At 47.2% G+C, this 14,466-nt stretch overlaps 1 protein-coding gene across 1 annotated transcript; it reads left to right on the top strand.

The window, feature by feature from the left end:
- The first annotated feature begins 682 nt into the window (after positions 1–682).
- Positions 683–9,148, top strand: LOC142785071 (uncharacterized). Its single transcript, XM_075883477.1, has 2 exons — positions 683–734; positions 7,692–9,148. The coding sequence occupies exon 2, from the start codon at positions 7,728–7,730 to the stop codon at positions 8,736–8,738; it is 1,011 nt and encodes a 336-aa protein (XP_075739592.1). The 5' UTR covers positions 683–734; positions 7,692–7,727; the 3' UTR covers positions 8,739–9,148.
- Positions 9,149–14,466: the final 5,318 nt, after the last annotated feature.

The raw sequence follows: 14,466 nt of genomic DNA, 5'->3' as shown, positions 1-14,466 counted from the left end.
TGACATGCCACCCTCCGTGATAACTTAGCAGGCATTCGGGCACAGCGTCGCTGCCTCGCTTCGAGGACGCCGCATCAATTCCCGGTGGTAGTGGATACATATCTATGGGCTGAAAAGAGAGGTATAGGCCTATCTGATTCCTTAAATATAGGTGCGCCCAAGCATGCGTCTTTATGGGACATCGTCATCTACTGTATGTTAAGGGAGACGCTACTGGGTACGCCGGAGGAGGGATTACCCTAGACCGTAAGCAGCTTAGCCCATAAAAACGTGCTGAAAACGTGCTTGCGAATTATTAAGCTTTCGGTACAATTAGGACGCGCAAAGGTGTGTTGTTCGTACTAGTGTCAATACATGTCCCTTTCATGCCATCATGGCCTATGCCTGAAGTACTAATTTCTTCAGGTTTGCTTTTGTCCGTAAAACCTCATGGTGCCGCTACTTTGTTGTAGTCTGGAGAAGGCTATGAAAAAAAAAAACGGTCGTCTAGCCTTGTGTGTTTTTTGTTATTTTTATCCAGTGGACTCGCGTAGACGCCGACGAGCTAACCAGGGAACAGCAGGTACGTGCTAATGCCATAAAATTTATTAGCTTGCTACAACGTCAATCTTGTCAGCGCTATACAAGGCGCATATGCCATGTGGCAAGCATTCTTTAACGTGATTCTCTTTTAATCGCAGTTGAAGCACATAGGGGTTTGGACGCCGGTGATAATACTCGCTGCATTGACCAAAGTAAGCGTCCCCTTTGTTAACTTAAACCATCTCAAAAAAGAACGTAGAATTAGACAGGTAGAGTGAACTACATGTGTGTGACGGAGCTGCATTCGATTGTTGGTCGTCCCGAAAGTATTCAGAATGAGGATTAGGGTAAGACATATATGACATTGAAAGGCGTATTAGGGCATACTTGATGACCTGAGCCACGTGCCCTCTCTTCGTATTTCTTGCTGGGTTATTAGCAATATTCTACCAACTCCACTGCCAGTCAAGTGCTTTTTATGTTGATACCGTCAAGTGTTTTGATGAATTCTTTGCGATCGGTACAGGCATGTTTATGACAACTAAAAGCGGCGATGTTGCGTGTTAGTATAGCACTTACTTCGTTACGAGAACCTCATGCATAAGCAATGCTGAACGCTTAGGGGATGGTAAATACGATCACCTAATAATTAACGTTGATGTATGAAGATTGAAAGAATATCGCAAGAGTATATACGATTCCCGCGGTAATATGAACTCTGAAAATGGAAAGCTTTTTTTCATGCCAGCTCATACCATGGCAAAAGGCGCGAGGTTAGCATTCGTATATGCCTTTTTCGGTATTTAGGCAAGTAAGTAACAACAATAAATTATGCTTGCCAGAACATTTGTTAATTTTCGAACGAAAAATGAGGGCCCCCTGAGCACGTGAGCGAGAGCTCCATGCAGTATCTCTAATTCACGATGACGTCCTCTTTCGGCAACATGTTTAGGTTGCATGTCCCCGTGATCAATAAAGCCGCTTTTCAATTACACATGACACCCCACAACGCTAGTAAAAAAAGTTCGATATTTTATAGTTTCTCTTTGCTAAAAAATTCAATATCTCAATGCAAGGCAAACAAAACTGACAATGGCAGAATTCCGAACGTAAATGCATTCTTTTGTTGCAGAAATGCTTGTACGGGTTGTTCATAACAGCACCAAAAGGCCAGAGCAGGGTGTCTAGAGAGAAGAGCGTAAAAAGAGCTGGAAATTGATTGGGTTCTCTTAATTGCATGGATTCAACTATTGCCTTAAAGAAGGCAGCATTTTGGTATAGTTTCCAAATGTCCAATCCTGCCCTCTGCCTCCCCCATCTATAGGCTAGGCCTTCTGTCAAGGTTAACAGGCCGTTCGCGAAAATGGTTGATACTTAGAAAGACTGGTGTGAAGTGATGCTAAGAAACAGTTACGTCACACTACTATATTGTGTTCTTTGTTCTCTCACTGTTCGACAGAGGAGGCATTAATGTGCACCTTCGTTCACACCACATTACCTAGCTGAACCTAGCTGAATGAGGCTAGCTAGAACCTTTTGCACCGCTGCCAAGATTGACAATACCGCTGGCAGCTTTTCAACATTATGTGCGGCACCATACGGCAGATGCAGTGGTGAATATTGTAGCCACCCGCATGAGTACAACATCGTGCGCGTATATGCATTGCTCAGGCCTCAAGCAGCATGCTTGCGAAAGAAATGATGTACTTGATTCTACTTGAGAGCTAGGACTACCTTTTTATCATTTACTACCCTTGTTTTTCAACACCGCTGCTTTCTACACACTGGGAGTGACGGGTACCAATACACAGTGTGTTTTGGTGTCGTAGTTCTATTTATTAAACAGGCCATATCTTAAACAAAATAGCATGTGTTAGCTGGTTTAGTAACGTTAATATTTAAATGTTGGGATGAAGCGCATCAAAAACGTGGACAGTGCAAGTGGACAGGGCAGCGCCTGTCAACTTCCATGATCGGCGTCTTAGGTCCGCTTCGTCCTAATTTTGAAACATGGCACTGAATTCCCTGTGGTTCACACTCTCGCACACTTTTCGTATTTTGACGTGCTGGCCTTTAAGTACTTTAACACGCTAAGTAGCTCCCTCTTCACCTTACTGAATAATTTTGACAACAGTTCTCACCTTCCTAATTTCTGTTAAACGAGCGGGTCAGAGCATAGCTTCCTGCTACGACCTAGATGGAACTATGGAGCAGCGATTGTGCAGTCACAAAAAGAAATTATAGATTTGTTTATTCTTCATGCTTGTGACTTGGAAAGCACTCGTGGCTTCATTTATTGTGGTGATTTGATGTTCATTTCAGATAAAAGAATGCACCAATGTGAAATTTGTGAACCAGTTTGAATTGTTGGGTTTGAAAGGAAAGGTGGTGAAAAGGAACTGCTGAACATTCACTGAACTCTGTCCTGCGACAAAACGGCTGCGTGCTATATGGAGGCACACAGAGCCGAAAGAATGAAGTTTACACAAATCTGTCTATTACTTACGAATCCCATGCTAGCTGAAGCGCCATGCATTGCAGCTTCCATGAACAACACAGTGCCAGAGTTCTCTGTTGTGCATTATTAGAAAACTCTCTTGGTGAGGGCAGGACATATATAAGCATTACTCGTGCCATCAAAACGAAGCTTTGACACAGATACTCACAAAAACAGATGCAGTGATACGAACTATTGAGCCGGGGAATCGCGAGGGTGATGAAAGGACATTGACTCAATATACTGTAAAACGCTGAGGTTTCGGTATGATGAACTATTGGTGCTTTCAAAAGAAAAAAAAAACTACAATTGGTATTCTACCACGCATGACAAGGAATAATAGAAAATTTGAGAGGACAATGAGATTAGAGTGCAGCGAATAACAGCTAAATAGGATTCAAAACTGAGCAATTAGTGGTAACTACTGCTAGCGTGTGTACAAGCAAAACAGAGAAAAATGTGCGAGCACGAACAAAAAGTTGACACAACACGGGCACTGATGTTGAACTGAAGATTTTACTAAAAACACATCTCAAGATGCTATTATTTGGCATGCTTTTACATGGCACAGACACAACTCATTGCGGCCCGTTTGCTTAGAGAACAGGAAACTCGTATCAATAGTGGGTGGTGAACTGTGACTCATCTAAAAAGGCTGTTCCCTAATTATCGAAGGAGATTCAAGGCTGACAAACAAGGTTACAACCTGCGCTCTCATTTCTGTAGGCCACCGAAATTTCACGAACCACCAGGTCACAGTGGCGAAAAAGAATTTTAGTTGAAGAAAATTCCGAGGCACACCTCTGCTCTGTATGCTAGCATAAAGTGAGTCTACTAATGTTCCAACAATACCGAGTGCAGTCAACAGTGAGCGACCATGCAACAAAATTCATGTAGAACAAAGTGCGCCACGCACTTCCTCGAAAAAAAAAATTAAGCAGCAAGGAAATTTTTTGAATCCAAGTAAATGCATAATAGAAGAAAAATACGATGAAATCCCACGATGTGGGCCCAAACTTGCAGAGTTGCATTCGTGGTCCTCGAAATGTTACTACGTGCAGGGAAGTGTCGAGAAGACCGAGGAGGAAAAATGAGACGATTTTTTTTTCTAAATGTGCGGTATTGTACAGAAACCATGGAATCATAAAAGAAAGGACTGAGGATTGGGGCTAGTGGTTGAATACTTTGTCTCAAGGAACTTCAGTGCGTGACATTTTTGAAGTGGAGGTCGTAAATGTTTTAGTCATCCTAATTCACTCTCCAGGATAAGGAAGGTTTCTTTCCTATGCAAATGCATTTCTTAATCAGGCGATGTCATGCCTCTGGCGTTGTCCGTGGTGATGTCAGCACACTGGCAGGCGTTTCCTTTCCGCCATCACACCGCTCTCCTATAGCAACAGCTGCGCGCACACGCGGTTATCTTCGTCCATAGGAAGCGGAGCAAGTTTTGCGAGAGAGTGCAGGAGAGGGTAGGTGTAGTGCTGCAACGCCGACAAAATTAGTCGGCGTTGAGTGCTGCCACTCCTTCTCTCGTTGTTCACTCTCTCTCCTCCTGCGCCCCACTTTTCCGCCCGCTTGCACCTCACTCTCGCCAATTCGTTGGCTGGGTGCCTCTCAAGAACAACCGGAAATCTGTGCTCGAGAACGCCGTTTCCTTTGTTCACTTCAAAGTATTTTTTATCGTGCACGCTAGCTACTAAAGCTGGAAAAGCATACCGCATTTCTTGCGAGATAAAAAAGCCACGTGCAGTGAACGGCGCTATTGGTGGCACGGTGTAAGAAAAAAAAAAGAAAGAAAACACTATTCTTCTAACGCTGAGTTCTCACGTGCGAAACACCGTTACGGACGCTACGCAATGCATTCATATTTAGACATGATTTCCTTTGGAAAGATTAGGGCATTTTTCTAGGCTACTGTCATCATTTTCGGCCAAATGTTAAAATTAGTTTTCGTATCTCCAACCAAGAGTGCCGTGAACAGTTCAATGGTTTCACATTGTAAGAGCATGCGCAGATACTAGTATTCGAAGGTTCTATTTTAAAGAATTTTCAGTTGCAAGTCAATGCTCGCTCGCATTGAGTCCACTCTTTGTAAACGACAGCGGCACGAATTTCAGTCAAGTTGGGGGGGATCTCAAACGCAGCAACTGTTCCCTATGCAGCTACGACACACATTGTACGTATCAACTTACACGTTTTATTTATGAAAAAATTTCTCTACACAAAGATTTCTCAATTACATGCTTTATCACATGACTGTGGGGAATTCCCGAATACTCCTTTCTGAAGCTGCCTTTCTTTCCGGGCTGATCAAAAGTAGCTTGTATTCTACCCTGCATATGAAGACACAGTTATCTTTTGCTCCTACGTGAGAGCTTTTCGTATGTTCGTTTCTAATTTATGCTTTCGAAAGAAGGTGTTCAATATATGCATGGGTGAACTATAACAGCATCTCTCTTTTTCGAAGCCTGAACTAGATTCCCCAGTTTGCAATGGCTTCTCATTCCTGCTTTCTCTCCACTTTCGCAGTGAACTTGCCCTTGTCGAAAGCGTACTGTCATAAGTGTCAATAGTGCATGTGCTTTGTGAATTCGACATCTTGCTGAAACTGTTCTACTTCCTCTTCCTCATGAATTGATGCGAAAGCACATCATTGTGCTACTTTCGGTTTATACCTCTTATGTAGGTTTTTGCAACGTGAGTCAACGCTGCAGAACGCATCATTGTTGTCAAAAAGGTATTTGACGTTTGTAAACCACACCAGAGTCTTTGTTCTCAGGTAGCCTCCCGCAACAGAGGGCATCGCCATTAGTCGGTGTTATCACTTTTTTTTTAACACAAACGTGTTCTATGCCGGGACGCACCACAGCTCTGCTGACCTATTTTCGTCACGAATATGACCTTGTCAAATGTATATGAATTGATTGCACAGAAAAGAAACCAGAAGGAAAAGCTCTCTTGCGGGGTGTCGAACCTGCCACCTCAAAATAGTCAGCGCATGGCGCTAGCCATTATAACGCGTAGCATAGGCTATCAACTGTGCTGAGGGCAAGGCATATTATATACACGATATACCATTTGGTGGTCCTCAGAGCTTCGCAGCTTCAGCGTGATTTTATCATTTGTAGTGAGATGGCGCGATGAGCTCTCATCGCGTAGCGTAAGACGATGATTTATTGATTGTTATGTGGGGTTTAACGTCCCAAAACCACCATATGATTGAGAGACGCCGTAGTGGAGGCTCCGGAAATTTTGACCACCTGGGGTTCTTTAACGTGCACCCAAATTTGAGCACACGGGCCTACAACGTTTCCGTCTCCATCGAAAATGCAGCCTCCGCAGCCGGGATTCAATCCCGCGACCTGCGGGTCAGCAGCTGAGTACCTTAGCCACGAGACCACCGCGGCGGGGCAGCGTAGGACGTGGCGCCTCTCGCGTTTACACGAGTGCCGCCTCTGTTGTTGAATTCCAATGGCAGATCGTGATCAAGTTTTTCTGCTCCGAGCAAAGCAATCACATTCCGATTCCGTATTGAGAGCGTGAATCGTGTGTTCCAATGGCAGATTGAGAGCAACCGCAGACCACAAATATCTCCGTGGCTTGCTCCACCAAAATGGGTGGATTTGACCAAAAGTTCAAGTGACGTATTATGTGCACCCGCTCTTCATCCAATCACCGATGGATGTCCGGAAAACGCTTTGAGCTCCGTCACACCCTCTCGTTCTCCCTCGCTAGATTTCCGCTCACCAACAGCTCCCGTCGAGAAGCGTGCGTTCCAATCGCAGATTTAGCTAGAGCGATCCCGCTAGGATCGGCGCACTCCATTCGCCATCCGGCCGAACGCTCGCGATCTACCATTGGAATTCAACATAAGAAGCGAGGTGTCTTGTGCGCGTCTATCCGACACGTGGTTCGGGAGAGGACGAAAGTTGGTTCTCTCACTGCCATGGCCGCCTTTACGAAAGGAGGACGCTGTTCGCATACAAAGAAGTAGGAATTGTCGCAGTTGTCCGGCTTGTTCTTTGTATACTTCTGCGTTCAATTCGTGTGCATTTCATCCTTGTTGAACAGAGTGCTTTAGGTGCTGATCTGAGACCTCTGTAAGTCCGTGGTCGTCCGTGTATTCTCATTTCGTGCCCGTTTTCTGCGTGAGGCGTGCGCTACAGGTTTCGAGCTACTGGCCATTCTTTGTGTGAGTTTGTAACCTGTTGCTGTAGCATTCATTCCTTCGCCCCTGTGGCAAAATGTTGTACTATAAACGCTCAACTACCTCTCTGGAGATGCGTTTCACTTGCGTGTTTAAACGATTCTTGAAATGAGGGATCAGTCACGTTTTAAAACTTTGCTGAAGCCGACAATACCCCTGCAGGTAAAGGCTGATAATCACTCAAATAGCTCCGCTGACCTTGCTTTATTTGAAGGAATCCTGCGTCGAACGTAGCGAGGTTCAGTTTCTGGTGGCAGCGTGCACGCGAAAGCCATTATTACCGCATTGCATGTACAACAACCACCATAGTCAAATGTACTTCGCAGCCTGCTTGTAGTCTGAAGTTCATTGTTAAACTGTAAGTGTTATTAGCGAAGTGTTGCCGTTGTACGAATGCGCTTGTTAATGAATATATAAATGGTGTGTGCCGATGTAGAGTACAACGGTGTTTCTTTTCGGTTTCAGCTCTACTACACCAACACTCTGTATGATTTCTATCTGATGTACGAAACCAGCGGTGGAAAGGCACTCGGTGAGAGCTCCATGGTAGCTCCACCGAATGTGCACATCGAATCTAGCCGAGTTTGTGAAAGTCGCACACATGGCGAAGTCACTGGCCAGTCCTTGTTGAAACGCGCGGACGCCACTATCAAGACGAGGTCTCAGGCTCTAGGCCTTAAGTGGGTGCGCCAACCTGTGAACCCAGCTGAAGACTGCACCACCACTATTTTGCCAGCAGGGACGATGACTGGGAAGTCAGGCGGCCGTTGCCGGAGACAGTCTGTGACCACTGCTGAAGACGGCAACACCACAACTGCAGGCACAAAGTGCGGCAAGACTGGCAGGCGTTCGCGGCGGCAGTCTCGTGGTCCCGCCGAAGACTGCACTGCCACCATTATGCCAGCGGGGTCGAAGTCCGGCAAAATAAGTGGCCATTCGCGAAAGCTGTCGGTGGCAGGTGAGGGGCGCGCGAACGTGAAAGTGAAGTGTGCGAAACCAGCAACAGCCATGTCGAAAGGGAAGCCCGTTTCAACCAATGCAGCTTCCACAATCCGCAAGCCAACCACACATGGGTCGCGTCGACAGTCCATCTCTGGAGCCAGAGGTAAACAGACGGACGGCAAGAAATCCTGGCGGCAGTCTATTACCGCCGCCGTTGGAGCTAGTGCCACAGCGGACCGAACGCGGAAGTCAACATCCGGTTCGAGACGGCAGTCTGTGACAACTGGGGCCGGTACTAGCAGCGTTGGTTCCACACCACCACTTCAGACGTCACGGAGGCAGTCTCTCTCAGGCGCTCCCGCATCTGAAGTAGCACAACTTGTCGCCGCCAGAAAGGCTCGTCGCCGATCCCTCAAGAGTGAAGACGCTACTGGCATCGCCGCTTTTGCCGCGTCCAAGAAACCGGCTGGGCAGTCTCGTAAGCCATCTATCACCACCGTGGAAACCAAGGACGCGTTAGAACAATCCGACACGCCTCCACTGTGCCCTGGTGGCGAGGACAGGGTGTAATAACGTTTCTAGGAAGTCTGCCGGATGACACATGCCTCGAAGTTCATCACTGATATCCATATGACACAAAACAAGATTTTTCAGCGTATACAGTGTACAGTAGGTGATGTCTATATGAAACTTCGGACAAAATGTGGCAAGAATAACTGTATAAAAGCATATTCAGTATAGTATTTTAAAAAGTGAATGTCGTCTTCCAATGGGTTTTTTAGACATTAAAGACAAATCATGGTTTTCGTAGTCAAGCAGACTGCATTTATGCCTGCTGACCAAGTAACTTTTCTGGGCTTCTCCATATGTGCTATAGCATTCATTTTCATTTGTTTGTATGAGCTATCCTCTCAATGTGAGCGTGCCTGCAGTTATCTATGTATTTATAACGCACAGTGCTTATTGAAATAGTATGAGGCATAATGTGAAAGTCTGTCTTCGAGTAAACGATATTATTTTCGTTGCCTTCGATACTCCACTTATATATTTTATTTTATTTTATGCATACTGCAGACCTTCACAGGTCCAAGCAGGTGGGCACGGTACAAGTAGTAAGTACATGTTAGGCACTCAAGTCACATAGAAAAGGAAAAAGAAAAGAATTCAACATACAAATACAGGTTTACACACCCAACACACAGTTTACACACAGTAAATCAACCAAAGTGAATCTTTGTATATATACAGAGTTTTTTAGAAGGTTCCATTCTTCCACTGTTTGTGGAATAAAAGAAAATTTAATTACATCTGTCCGTGCAAAATAAGGTGTTAGGGTTCCGGGATGATGGTATCTCGTATGCCTTGTCGATATGGGTGTCAGGTACTGTGTAGGGTCTAGTGCTGTACTTGAAGGTGTATAGCAGGCATTGGTGAGAGTAGTGAGGGTGCAAACAATATAAGTACAAGATAAGTAGATACCTAGCACCAGAAGCCTCGCGCCAGCATAGCACTGAGACTAGAGGCCTTGCACAAGCTAGCCATGCTAAACGGTGTATCTAAGATATTTCAAGAATGCTACACGAAACGCATGCCGGCACTACAGTACACTGTACCGGTATGGTCTACACGGTAAACTTAAAGTGTTGCTGAGCGCTTCGCTTGCAGCGTAACGTTTCGTGGCGTACGTATAAATGCTTGTGGCATACGCGCAACTCACAGTGTCTATTGATGTGCACCCTTTACCGCTTGTGCAACGCAGAGCGCAGAGACACTTAAGCATGTTCTCGTAATCATAAACGGCACGGCGAGAAGTCGCCTGCTTTAAACGTGAATCCCCTTGTTGCGATGCACGCGCGCCAGTAGTTCGACCTACAGGACGTGGTTGCCCATGAGCGCACTAATCTCCTGAAAGGTATAGTGTGTACGTCTTGTGCTTTTGAGTGCGAAGTTTGCTTGAAGCTGCAAAGCATACGAAGGTCGATTTTCTCGCAGCACCAGGCGTGTTTGCGAAAGGAGCGCACTGCTCAAGCACAAAGAAGGAGGAACTGTGACTGTTGTCAGTTCGCGCTTGTCCTGTGAATATTTGTTTGTTGATTTCATGCATCCTTCTCTTTGCGTGAGCAGCGCATTTTGATTGTAGAGCTGGAAAAGTTAGTTCCCAATAACAGAGAGCTGAGCTATAATGGGTACGCATTCACGGTGAGCTCAGGATATAGGCGACAAGTGGTCGGCGGTGCGTATACAAATACACCCAGTGGCGCTTCGTTGTGTCTGGTTTGAACCAATTTTCGGCGAATAAAATGCTTTGACTGCGAAATACTGGTAATATCTACGCTTCTCTCCGCCGAATTGATGTGCGAAGCTCACGAAACGGTACTACTACTAGCTAGCGAAGCGCATTATGGCTATGGAGAGGATGCTCGCCATGGTGCTGTGTTTAGCGCGCTTAAACATCAAGTCCCCACGCGCCAATTCTCGCCTTCTTCCAAAAAAAATTCGCCAAAAAAATTTTTGGACATCCCCAGGACTTTTACCCACGCCACGCAGACGCCTCGCGCGTCGACGCGTTTCTCGGGCGCTGCAACAGCGTCGCGATGACGCCTAACGCGTCGTCGAGCTGAAGAATGGCCTCCAACCCCAATGTGTCGGTTGTAGAAGGCATGGACATCAATCCAGAAGAAGCGGAGTGCGCGGGATGGATTGAAGTAGCCAGCAAGAAGAAGAAACTTGTCGAGCGGGCGGATTGTAACGCTGGTAATGCGCCCACGTCAGCGACAGGAAGCTGTAAAGGCGGCTCCCGCACTGCCGCCTCACAGAACGTGTTGAGGCGTATTGTGAAAGCTTCCAGGATCCCAAACCTTCCCAGGGATCACTTTAAGACCATTATACGGCCACGTGGAGGGATGGATGTCAAGAAGACAGACCTTCTTATCTTCAAGCGCTGGCTCGCAAAGGCGGCTTCCCTAACAGCAGAGCAGGTGTTCGACGACACGCTGTGCACGAACCCCTTCCAGAACATTTTCGTCGTTGCCACGCCGTTCGAGGCGAATGCGCGCGCCTACGCCAGGGTCCAAGAGATAAGTATGGGCTCGACTGTCATAGGCTTGGCGGCTTACGTGGCTGCGTCTGACAACACATGTAAAGGAGTGATCCGTGGAATCAACGTGGATCTCAGTGACGCAGAACTGACAGAGATGATCGTCAACCGGAGGAACCCTGACGCTCTGGGGGTTGGAAGAATCAAGAAGACACCAACAGTGATCGTGTTGTTTGACGGACAAAAGGTCCCCCAGCACGTCGTGTGTGATGGTGTTCGATACCCTTGTTCCTCGTATCGCAGGCAAGTGGACGTGTGCTATGCATGTGGTGATTTGGGCCACAGGTCCGATGTTTGCCCCAAGGGCGATGAACAGAAGAGATGCCGCGGATGCGGCATGCAGTCACCATCACCGGATCATCAGTGTGATCCCACGTGTGCCATCTGTGGCGGAGCGCACTTGACGGCGGACCGCAAGTGCAGAAAGCGCTTCCAGGTGCCCTACATCGTGCGCCAAAAACGGCGGCGCCGCCGTAGGCGCGCGCGGCGTGGCTCCGACACAGCTGGAGGCGAAGAAGGACTGGCGGAAGAAGAATCATTCTCCAGCGCTCATCGCAGCAGATCGGCATCTAGAGGACGCTCCCGCTCCAGAGGACGCTCCGGCAGCAAATCGCGCTCTCGCTCCAGAGGGCGTGACAAGGGCAGCAGTTGCTCCCGTTCGAGAGGACGATCGGGTTCCAAGAGCCGCGTTCAGAAGCAAATGTCTTGGGCGGACAAGGCCAGGATGAACATCCCAAGCGGCCAAAAGGTAACGCAGGGCATTTTACCAGAGCAAAAAAGAGAACAATCAGAGATTTTAATGCTTAAAAAAGAAAATGCAGAACTTGAAGAAGCACTACGAACGCTGAGGGCCGAGTTCGAGCTCTTCCGCAACACGCGTGAACCCCGTGAAGTAGCCACACCCATACCGGTTCAAGCAGGAGGGTCGAATAAGCGCAAGGCAGTTTCGCCCCCCGCGATCGCGGAAAGCGTGGCAATGCAAAGTGACGAGTCCCCCGCTCAGGTCCCTGAGAAAAATGTACTCGCGTCTTTAACGGCGATTGAGGAATCGCTCAAGCAGGTGAGAGAGGCCTTAGCCATTCAATCTAGCACAATCGAACGTATGGACGGGAGCGTCTCCCACCTGACACGTCGAGTAGGAATCCTCGAATCTAAAATGAAAATGATTGACTCTAGCAAACTCAAGACGACCAACACTGGTACGATTGCAAAAGCCAAGATAATGCAGCAGGATTCGGACGCTACGAGTTCGCCGCAGGCTATGTTCCTTCAATAATATTCAAAATGGCGGGCCAAACCGGAAACATAACTATCTGGCAGTGGAATTGCGCAAGTTTCTCAAGGCGTAAAGCTGCTCTACTGCAGCTCATCAAAGCACAGGCGTCAATGCCGCACGTCCTGCTCTTGCAGGAAACACTTAGCGAGAAGGTAGTTCTCACGGGCTACCGTTCGGTTAGCCAAAAAGGCGCAAATGGCAGAGGTATCGCCACGTTGGTCAGGAAAGATACCTCCTTTGAGCAGCACGAAGTCAAAATTTGCGACTCGGATAAGAGATCCGGTCTTGAGGCACAATTAATTGAAATCATCCCCAACGGCAAAATCCGAAGCAACATATTCGTTTTTAACCTGTATAGCCCTCCTTCGGCTTATAAACATAATATCCGCTCACTCCTTCAAAGGGTCGCAACTGCCGCCAGATCGCACCCTTTAATTTGGGGATTTCAACGCTCCCCATCCGTCTTGGGGCTATGTTACGAGGACAAAGAAAGGGGCCAATCTAGTTGCAGCCAGTATAGACTTAAACCTAACGCTTATCTCCGACCCGCGTTTTCCCACGAGGCTGGGAAACTCGGTCACCAGAGACACGATGCCTGATCTCAGCTTCACTAGAAATGCGGTGGTCGAGTGGTCCAACTTACAGGAGAACTTGGGAATTGACCACAGCATCATAGAACTCCGGATGGAAATAAGAGCACCACCCCCAAGAACCCATAAATATACAGACTGGGACCTTTTTAGGCAAATCAGAGGTGAAGATGAGTCAGTACATGACACCTTCAGTGAACTTCTTGTACAAATCCAGAAGGATGTCGAGAAGGCCACCAAAGAAATAGTAACAGAATATGATGCTCCGGGGATGGATGCAAGGTTAGCGCACCTCCTGGACGCCAAACGCTCTCTCATCGCGAGATGAAAAAAACAAAGGCTAAATCGCAGGCTACGGAAAAAAATTGTGGAGCTCAATCGGCATATTGAGGAGCACTGCTCCGAACTCCATAAACAACAATGGAGGGACGCCTGCTCGGCTGTGGACGGGAAAATGCGCAAAGGAGGCAAATGGACCCTCTTCAAACACCTCCTAGATGATGGACAATCCAAAGGCAATCAGAAACTAGCCATAGACCGACTTATTAATAAGGAGAAAATGGAAGGCATCTCAGAAGCTTCCCAATTTCAGATACTTGCCAACAAGTACCTCCCGTTTAGCCAGAGCTCAACTTCTGTCCCCCACCGGTATGAGGGTGTGCCTTCCCCAGAGTTGGACGCTCCCTTCTCGGAAGCTGAGATCAGGGAAGTGCTCCATAGCCTAAACGGAAGGTCTGCCCCAGGTCCCGATGGAGTTACGAATCGGCTCTTAAGAAATTTGGATGATAAAGCCATTCAGGCCTTAGTGAAGGAGATAAACAGGGTATGGGAAGAGGGCGTCGTACCAGAAACTTGGAAGAGGGCCACAGTGGTCTTAATCCCCAAGCCAGGTAAATCACCCAGCTTAGATCACCTCCGCCCGATCTCCCTTACTTCTTGCCTTAGCAAAGTAGCAGAACATGCAGTACACAACAGGATATCGTGCTACATCGAGAGGAATGACCTATTTCCATATAATATGGTAGGTTTCAGGCCCTCACTTTCCACGCAAGATGTCATGCTCCTCCTCAAAACACAAATAATTGACTTTCCAAGCAAAGATGTAAAAGGGGTCCTCGCACTGGACCTCACTAAAGCATTCGATACTGTCAAACACGACTATATTCTTAAGGAGATATCGGCTTTGAACCTGGGAGTTAAATTCTTCTCCTTCGTTGAATCTTTCCTCGAGAGTCGGACGGCGGCAATAAAACTGGGACAATCAGTCTCGGAGCCTTTCAAACTCGGACGAAGGGGTACTCCCCAAGGGGCAGTTATCTCCCCCCTTCTATTCAA

The sequence above is a fragment of the Rhipicephalus microplus genome, chromosome 2 (assembly GCF_043290135.1).
Source record: "Rhipicephalus microplus isolate Deutch F79 chromosome 2, USDA_Rmic, whole genome shotgun sequence".
NCBI classification, from domain to species: Eukaryota; Metazoa; Arthropoda; class Arachnida; order Ixodida; family Ixodidae; genus Rhipicephalus; species Rhipicephalus microplus.
The sequence above is the reverse complement of the archived record's forward strand: the minus strand, read 5'-3'. Positions and strand labels throughout refer to the sequence as shown.